Source organism: Archocentrus centrarchus, unplaced genomic scaffold (genome assembly GCF_007364275.1).
Source record: "Archocentrus centrarchus isolate MPI-CPG fArcCen1 unplaced genomic scaffold, fArcCen1 scaffold_55_ctg1, whole genome shotgun sequence".
Lineage (NCBI taxonomy): Eukaryota > Metazoa > Chordata > Actinopteri > Cichliformes > Cichlidae > Archocentrus > Archocentrus centrarchus.
In genome coordinates, this window is record NW_022060277.1 from 849,053 (window position 1) to 859,151 (window position 10,099).

At 42.6% G+C, this 10,099-nt stretch overlaps 1 protein-coding gene across 1 annotated transcript in view; it reads left to right on the forward strand.

The window, feature by feature from the left end:
- Positions 1–6,337, forward strand: part of LOC115777540 (heterogeneous nuclear ribonucleoprotein L-like) — a 53,945-nt gene extending 47,608 nt beyond the window's left edge. The window contains 6 exon segments of the mRNA XM_030725471.1: positions 2,136–2,353; positions 3,162–3,283; positions 4,146–4,347; positions 4,767–4,824; positions 4,922–5,020; positions 5,452–6,337. Coding sequence (XP_030581331.1) covers positions 2,136–2,353; positions 3,162–3,283; positions 4,146–4,347; positions 4,767–4,824; positions 4,922–5,020; positions 5,452–5,507 — 755 coding nt within the window. The 3' untranslated portion in view covers positions 5,508–6,337.
- Positions 6,338–10,099: the final 3,762 nt, after the last annotated feature.

The window sequence follows — 10,099 nt, forward strand, 5'->3', positions numbered from 1 at the left end:
CTTCTTCATTTGGCTGCTCTCTTTACGGGTCACCTCATCTGCCTCCAGCTCACCCTATCCCTGCATCCTCCTCTGTCACACCAACCCGCTCTCTGTCCTCCTTCACTACATCCATGGATGTTTGGAGGTCTTCCTCTTTTCCTCCTGCCTGGCAGCTCCATATTTAACAGCTGTTGTCCAGTATATCCACTATCCCTCCTCTGCACATGTCCAAATCATCTCTGCCTTGCCTTCCAACATTGTCTCCAAACCGCTCAGCCTGAGCTGTCCTTCTGATGTACTCAGTTTTAATCATGTCCATCCCAGTCTCTCTCAGATGACAATCTTAGCTTCTTCAACTCTGCCACCTCCAGCTCCACTTCCTGTCTTTTTGTGAGAGCCAAAGTCTCCAAAGCATACATCATAATGGTAAATGGACTAGCTCTTATATAGCGCTTTTCTACGCAGTATGAGAACTCAAAGCGCTTATACAACACGTTTTACATTTACCCATGCACACCCATGCATACAAGCACTTCCATGTTTTTACTAAGCTAAGTGCTTTTAATTAACTAACATTCACACTCCGACGGGACGGTCGGAGAGCAACTTGGGGTTAAGTATCTTGCCCAAGGATACATTGGCATGTAGCCTGGAGTAGCCAGGAATCGAACCACTGACCTTCCGATCAGTAGGTGACCTGCTCTACCTACTGAGCTACAGCCACCTTCAATACCATCTTGTAGATGTTCCCTTTCATTTTTGCTGCTATCCTTCTGTCTGAATCACCACTGATACTCATCTCCACCCACTCCACCCTGTTCTTCACCGCTCTTGAGCACCGTCTGTTGCAGAGGATGGTTGATCCCTGGTATTTAAACTGTTACACATAGAAAGCATGTCAAAGGGAATGAAAGAAATATTAGCTCATTTGGAATTTGATAGCAGGAACGTACAGTGGCTTGCAAAAGTATTCATCCTCCTTGAACTTTTCCATATTTTGTCACATTACAACCACAAACATAAATATATTTCACTGGAATTTAATGTCAAAGACCAACACAAAGTGGTTACAATTGTGAAGTGGAAAGAAAATTATACATGATTCAAAAGATTTTTTACAAATAAAAAACTGAAAAGTGTGGTGTGCAAAAGTATTGAGCCCCCCTGAGACCTAAACCCAATCTGCTGTTCACAAACGCTCTCCATCTAATCTGACTGAGCTTGAGCTGTTTTGCAAAGAAGAATGGGCAAAAATTTCAGTCACTAGATGTGCAAAGCTGGTGGAGACAAACCCTAAAAGACCTGCAGCTGGTCTTTCACATTAAATTCCAGTGAAATATATTTATGTTTGTGGTTGTAATGTGACAAAATATGGAAAAGTTCAAGGGGTGTGAATGCCAGTGATCTTTAAAAAAAATGTTGGGATGGGGCAGTCGAAGGCTAGAAAAGTAAAGTAGTACTAAAGAGAAACAGCTGGAGGAAGTTTTCAGAAGTAAAGATGGCCAGAAGCTCACCAATCTGAAAAACTACATCTACATTTGTGGAACAATTTCAGAATAGTGCTCCTCAAATTAAAATGGCAAAGACTGAATATCTCATCGTCCAGTATATATATCAAAAGATGCAGAGAATCAAGTGAAACAGCTGCATCCAAGCCTTACATCACCAACTGCAACGCAAAGCACAGCATGCAGTGGTGTAAAGCACGCCGCCACTGGACTCTAGAGCAGTGGAGACGTGTGGAGGGATGGATCTCCATCTGCCAATCTGATGGAGGAGTCTGGGTTTGGTGGTTGCCAGGGGGACGGTACCTGTCTGACTGCATTGTGCCAAGTGTAAAGTTATAAAGTGTAAACAACCCCACACCATAATCCCCCCACTCGATTATGGTGTGGGGTTGTTTTTCAGGAGTTGGGCTCAGCCATTAGTTCCAGTGAGGAACTCTTCATCGGGGTTCTAGCCAGCGGTTGAGCCCCGGCAGCGTGCCATGCTGAGGTCGTCTTGTGTCAGGCTGAGAATTTCACTGGTTCTCTATCGGAACTGTTCTATCACTGCAGGGTTCTATCACTGGATCAGTGCATCTCTAGTAACAAAAGACACAGCCTGCACAGCCTCTCACAAGATATTGATTGTTCCGATGTGTGCCTTCTCAGGTCCACCATGCCCCCTGCTGCCACTTCCTGGCAACAGCAGGTACAAGCTCACCTCAGTGGATGTTCCAGACATGGTGTCTTACCCGCTACCCCAGTCGTCCTCCTCATACTCTGGCCACGCCCCTAGTTCTGTTGCCATGGTTAGTGGCCTGCATCCATCCAAGATGAACTGCACTCGTATCTTCAACCTCTTCTGCCTCTACGGCAACATTGAGAAGGTAGGCGTTTGTTCGTTGTGTCTTTGGCACATTTTATAGAAATAAAGGAAACAAGTGTTAATGTTGAAATTGTACCTGAATTATTAGCAGAGCTTATTAGGGCCACTCCATGAAAAAAAGACAGAGCCAGGTGAGGTGGGGAGGAGTAAAAGCAGGAAGAAACAAGGAAAAGCAGAACTGTGAGAAGAATACATTTGTGAGCTAAAAAAGATATAAATCAGTGGGGGCAAACTCGCCTTCACAAGCACATAACATACTGATCTGAGTGAAGTTAGACTTTACTGTACTGCACTGAGCGAGGATATCACTACAAGTGTCCATTTTGTTGCTTCTCCTCACTGGTACTTGTGTGTTGCTGCGTTCCCTGTTTACTGGCAGGTGTGAAGAAATGTGGTTCCTCAAACCAAAAATTTGAACTATAATGTCAGAATATCTGTTTTCTCATAAATTTACAATTTGAATCTTGGAATTTTTAATCACCGGCCTCTTCCAGTTCGTTTCAATATGTCATAAATTACTTTCACCACACTATTATTGTCATGATCTAGACGTTGTCATGAAAAGAATCTGTGGCTCTCATTACACAGAGAAGTACTCCAAGCTATTAAACCCATGAATGTTTCATGAAGCAGCAGCACAGCTGTGGTCATCATCATATCTAAATTCTCCAAAGTGCAGATGTGCAAATCACGACCTGATTTCACTGATTGTCACATATCCTCTGTAGTACTGACCCAAGATGTCCTTTAATGCATACTGTTTACATCAGCATGTGCTCCTGTGTGTGACGTCTGTGTGTTGGCTGTAGGTTAAGTTTATGAAGAGTGTTCCTGGCACAGCGCTGGTGGAGATGGGAGATGAGTATGCTGTGGACAGAGCCATCACACACCTCAACAGCATTAAGGTGTTTGGTAAAAGACTGAATGTCTGGTAAGAAGTATATATACACACAATATTCATATCTCTAAAAATGTGTACAAATGTAATATTGCTAACAGTGCTAAGAGGACTTGGTTCATTTTCTCAGCTAGTTGTACTTTAAAAAGTGGAGGGAAAAATGTAACTGAGATTCTATGAGCAGCGATCCCGGGAAGTTCAATAATCCAAACCACAGGAACACAAGGGCAACAAACACCACACTGACGGGGCTTCAAATACACACCGGGGAACACAGCTGAGACAAGACAGGGGAAACAAAACTAAACACAAAGCACACAAGACAAAAGACTAACACAATAAAACAGGAAGTACCAAAATACTGAATCACAAACAGAGACTTGACAAAAGGCACAGGGAACACAGCAGAGCCCAGATGACTAAAGACTAACAACAAAACTCAGACTGTAACCAAAAGCCACAACTAATGACTCAGTAAGCAAAATATTAAACATGAGCTCAGAAGTAAAAACTCTGGATCACCTCAAAGCAACAGAACGATGGTCATCATTTAAATGTTAATACTTTCATATACAGACTGAAAGTTTGGTGTTTTTTAATTAAATGATGAACGTTCTCCATGTAATGATGTATATTGTTTTCACGTTTGCAGTGTGAACCTTCTTTCTGCTGTGACTTGTTTATGTGTTCAGTTTTATGTCTGCAGCACCAATATGCTCACGTATTGTAACAGTCAGTCTTCCACAGCCTCGGCTGCTTTCGTTGAACCTGTACTGATGTCGGTTCAGCCGCAGCTGCTGGACTTGTGTTTGCTGCCTCGGCTCGTTGATGCTCAGCAGATTTGCTGTGCGTGGATTTGTGAAGACATTGTGTTGTGCTGTTGTGTTTGTTGCAGTGTGTCTAAGCAGCACGCAGTGATCCCCAGCCAGGTTTTTGAGTTAGAGGATGGCAGCAGCAGCTACAAGGACTTCGCTATGACCAGGAACAACCGCTTCAGCAGTGCTGGACAGGCCTCCAAAAACATCATCCAGCCTCCATCTGCAGTGTTGCACTACTACAACGTTCCTCCGTGCATATCACAGGATCATTTACTGAGGGTAAAGCGCTTCTGTCGGGTCATTGTCCTGCTTTATTGTGAAACTGTGAAAGGCTCTCCGTCCATCAGCCCAGCGGTCTGCTGTTGTCTGAAGAGCTTTGCTGCAGATCATTTAGAGGGCTTCCAAACCTCCAAAAACCATCTTAGGTTCTATCATACAGAGATACATATGGAGGGTAATCAATGTATAATTTATTGGGTATTTCTGAATTAATGAGACAGTTATCTCAGAAATTCCAAGAAAACATTTTTAGATGATTGCCCTGTTTTTTTTTCTGAATTAAGAGATCTTTAAATCCCAAAGACCTCTCTTGACTTGAGAGCTTGATTTCCTGAGCAGCGTGTGTGCCATAAACAAACCCACCTCCACATCACGTAACCACTGATGATAAGTTTGTAGGTCTGTCTGTGTTTCTGCAGCTGTGCACGGAGCATGATTTGCCCGGCTTTGTCAAATTCAAGATGTTTGATGCCAAACGTGAGTAAAGCTTTTATTTTGGAACAGCTGAAGTCTGTTAGTTTGGACGTGTTTGGAGGACCCGCTCGTTTTAATGTTCCACTCGCTCTTTTCTCAGCCTCTTCTAAGACAATCTCTGGCTTGTTGGAGTTTGACAGTAAGACAGAAGCTGTGGAGGTTCTTACTGTGCTCAACCACTACCAGATCAGGATCCCCAGTAAGTCCACAGCTGTCCGCATAGTGTGAGCCTGACTGTGTGCGTTGGAAACGTCTCCATCTAAAACTCACTGCACTTCAGTCACAGCTTGATTTCAGACACACAATTATAAAACTGTGTCACTGTGTTCCTCACACACCTGACTGTATACACACAGCGTTTACTTAAATGATAGAGAACTGCACTGACATCCCATTAACGTACAGTCTCCTCTGAGCAGCTCATAACCACAGTTCAGACTGAACTGTGGTTATGAGCTTGCAGTATCCTCAGTCACTGCTGACCGACCTTTTTCCCATTTTTTCCAACTAAATGGAAAAACACGGAAGAAGAAGGGAGCAGAAATAGTACCTTTGCTTATGTCTCTGTATGTTTCTCACAGTTAATGTCAGCATTTATACTAAGTATGATTTGTATATTCCTGATTTCAGACGGGTCCAACCCATACACTCTCAAACTGTGTTTTTCCACCTCATCACATCTGTAACGAGCTGCAGAGCACACAGAGAGCTGCCGGACCTGCCGATAGCTGACCTCTGACCTGGGGGAGGGAGCGTGAAAGGCAGACACACAGAGCAGTGCAGGAAAGAGTGGAAACTGTCTCACTGCCCACTTTGAGTTTGATGGCCTTCAGAGGACAGAAAGGACGTGTGATAAAAGTGTCGAGGAGAGAAAAACTCTGTCACTGTCTCCAGACTAAACATCAATGCACAGCCATCATCCCAGCATCCAGTCACAACTGTCCCAGCTGACTGACTGCATACTCATGGAGTCAGCCTTCCATCCTTGAATCTGTGAACTCGCTCACACTGAAACCTCTGAAGACACCTGAAATAAGAGTTTCTGTTTAAATAGATGACATATGTTTCTTGGAATGAATAAATTAAAGTAGAAATAACTTGCTCTCATTTAAGGTTTCTTTGTGTGCGTGCAGCAGCCTCACGCTGCTGCTCAGCCTCTGACCAGCTCGTGTGTTTCCTGTAACAACACAGCACCATCCACAGGTTCACACATGTAATCTGGAGAACTACAAGCCAGCTCTGAGCTTCGTAGTTCATTCATAAAATCAAGAGAACTGATCATGTAGATTATGTGTACTGACTTGTACACAGTAAACTTTCTAATGGTGACATGATCGTATGTGCTGAGTAAATTGCTCACGGAGGTAAATACACCCCCAGCTCTAAGCAGCCAGTCACAAACCTGCTGAGTGACTCTGGATTGTTGTGGGGTGTTCAGCTCACAGTAGAGCACCTCGAGGCGACTGTTTGCTGAGAGCTGGTGCTGTATAAATCAAACTGAATATTAACAATCAGGTGGATTTGATGTGTGAGTTTCTCTCCAGCTGGTCCCTCAGTACAAATACTACAAACTGTTTTAATGAGGGTTTAAAGTATCAGTGTGTTGTTTAAAGTTACAGGTTTTTTCAGTGAGTCTGTGTATTATAGCCACACATTTTTTCTCTTATATGAGTGTTTGAGTTATTGTACACAGAGGAGTTTTATTAGGATCAGCTGCTTCCTGTCGTGTTTGTTGTATAAATGGAAATGAACTGCGTGCTTTTTCCAGCTTTGGTCACTTCAGAATCAACATGTATGTTAATGTCAGAGTTGCTGGGCTCTCCTTTATTAGCACTCTATTGTTATGGTGAAATATATGTGACCTGAAACCAGTAGAAACTCCAACCAGCCAGCAGAGTCTGAGCTCGAGTTCAGCTCGTTTTTCTGATCCACGACTTTTCGTCATGAGCTGAAACCAGATCAGCCGAGTGTGAGAGGAGCGCTCTCTCTGCATGTAACCATAGTCACTGCTCCTTAGACCATTGAACTGGGAATACTGGGCCCACTGCATCAACCTGCCAGTACTCAAGTGTGATCCTTAAAGAGTAGCCCTGCTCCTAATTATTAACGCAACATGTTTTCACTCTGTGTGTGTGTGTGTGTGTGCATACAGGGTTTACAGGTTAATGTATAATACTGTAAGAAGAACGTTCATTTTCATGTGCTGCGGCCTGGCGTTGCCTCCAGCTGACAGCATGGAGATAATAGTAATAAAATAATGATATCCTGTGACGTGTTCACACCTCCAACACGCCCTTTACTCCTTCTCGCCCTGTGATGTGTTCGTGTGTGGATGAAGTTGTTTGCAGTGCTACAGAAGAGCAGCCAGCATAAACACACTGTTTCATTTCAAACACAGATCTCAGCAGACAAAGTTTTTTCTGTGCAGTTTCTGAGTTTGTGTGTCGGTAGCTGAATGTACACTTGCTGTATTTCCCAGTGAGGTGTGTGACCCTCAGCAAGTGAGATATAATAATCCTAATAGATGTTAGAGGGTTTGGGGATATGGATACATGATGTGTTGCTGAATTATGTTTTTGAAATGTCTTGCAAAACAAACTGAAGTATAATAATTTTGTGTTATTCAAAGTTTGCATGAAAAACTGGACAGTTAAGTCCAGGCTAAAGGTTGTGGTGGTGCACTGTGTGGGAGCGGTGCAGAGCAGGCTGTGATGTGCGTGGTCGGTGTTGGGTTACATCAAGGGTGGCAGACATGTATGTATTTAAGGTGATGATGCAGATTAAATTTGACCTTTACCCTGCAGGAAGCAGCTGCTTCTATCCTGCTGAATTCAGTTGGCTAAATGCACAAAGAGCAGTAAATCTGTGAGTGGCAGCTGATCACAACCTGGACAAAGTAAAATCTACTGAAGCTCACAATACAAATTATTAGGACTTATTTCAGTGTGATTCTTTCACACCATCAGTGTTACACCCCATCTTAGGGTCCCCCCACCTGCCAATCCCCCTTTAACCCCTGTGTGACTGCAGAGCCGTTCCAAATTTACTGCAGCTCTCTGCAGTAGTTTCCTGCAGTATTAGTGGGACATGCTACTTGACATGTAGCTTGTTGGAGTAGTACATTTCGCATAATACATAGTAAATATTTTTCTGGATACTAAATATTAGTATGGGTATGGGAGCAGAACCACTTTGTTTGTGTCTAATGCCTGCAGCATGTGTCCTGTTCCTGGGCTGCAGCTGGTTCCAGTTTACTGTGTAAGATGCAGGCAGACGCCGATTTTGGAAAAAGCAGCAGCAGACAGTACAGATGGATACAGATAGACTGACAAACCTGATGTTTCTGCAGAGAGACGAGCTGTTTGGTCACAAACCTGTTCTCAGTGATCGCCTTCATCCTGTGAGGAAACATTTCTATCCTGATGGAAGGTTTCAGGATGACAGGGACTCGACCTCAGCCCCCACCTCAACGCCTGAGGGGATCTCAGAGCCGTGTGTTACAGTGTGTTACAGTGTGTTACAGTGCTCTCCATCAAAAGGCCAAATGAAGGAATTTGTTTTGGAGGAATGCTCCTCGTCCCTTATGTTGGATTTTAGAGACGGAGAATTAATATCAAGGAGAGTTCGATCTTTTTGGTTGGCAGCGGGTGTCCCAAACTCTAATTCCCAATTCCATCTGCATCATAGCCTAGCATATAGCCTAGCTACTTGCGCTGCACAATAGTAACTGAGGACTGAATTCATGGAATAACTCATTGGAAAGCATTCATTTCAGATCTGTAGGTGAAATAAGATTGTTTTTGCATGACGTACATGAATCCATTAGTTATGGAGGGACAGCTGTCACTACAGCACAGTGACAAACAGCCTGGTGTCTCCATGCAGAGGTTACTGCTCCAGGCCTTTTGTTTAGGACAGCAGACTCTACCTGTGAACTGCAGCATGTTTATTGTACATGATATGTAAAACAAGGACAAATGGTTTTGACAGATGAGTTATTGCTTATGTGTTGCTGTGCTTGTGTTTTAAATGGACACTGAGAGGTTTGTACATAACTTGCTGTGTTTCTAATGAGGTTTTATTTATGTTTTTATAAAGTTCATCTTACTAAATGAGGACCTTTATTATGATCGAGTTCGTAACCCTCTGAGGACTGGAAAAGCACTCATTTTATATTTTTGTTACTAAACATGGCTACATAGGTTATTTGTGTTCAAATGCTATAAATTCAGATTATTCCGTTTGTGCTGTTATATACTTACGTATATCTTATAGTTCTACATTTGTACTTTTTTTAAATACTGCTAAAGATAAGGGCAGCAGTGAAATGAAAACAGAGGGTTCACTGCAGACGTGATGTTTGAGACGGTCCACAGGTATGAGTTATTTATGATTTTAAAGGTTTAAAGCTTCGATATTGTTAACAGTTTGTTGTCATTAAAAATACATATGTTGCTTTAGAGATTCTGTGGTGATAAATTATATGTACATGTATAAACTGAATAAATGCTGTTTGGGGCTAACAGGTCGTACACAGAGCCGTCCCTCACTTGTCATCATCAATTTCAGATGGAAATTTGGATCAAAAGGGTGCTACCATTGTCCCATTTGAAGGGTCAGTGATATTTAATTGAACTGTTCAACTAAACACCCAGCTGTTTGGTTAGCTAATTGTAATAGTAATACAATGATAAGACAGAAAGGATATCATTTATGCCCAGGGTCTGATGTAATCTTAACAGATGTGTTTACTGTGTTTCACTGGTGAAAAGTTCCCTTTTGTACCACACTGATCCTCCAATGTTCTGCTCTCCTGGAGGACAGTGATTACTCATCTGAACACCGTGTTACTGTGATTATACTACCATCTCTGAAAGGTTTCATGAATTCAGGGTTTTCGAAGACTGATGAATTGAGACCCTGAATATTTCAGCAGCTTATATGAATTTTATGAATTAAGAAACCAGAATGAGCTGGTATAGTGATGTTAATGTGTTCAACCTATTGTGAAGGAAGACACCTGAAACACTTTAATTAAAAAAGTAAGACATTTAATATTGATTATGTGTACAGCCAGGTTGCCTCTCTTTGTGGTCAGTTTGCAACATATTAGGATCATTTCAGGTCTCATATTTGGATTAACATCTCGTTATCAAGCACGTCACAGGGACCACGTGATAGCATTGCTTACTGTAGTCTAACAGGGAACTGGAATATTGTCTTGTCTGGTCAGGCACCTAATAAACTGTCTATATTTGGGCACTTCCAGGCTGAGGTT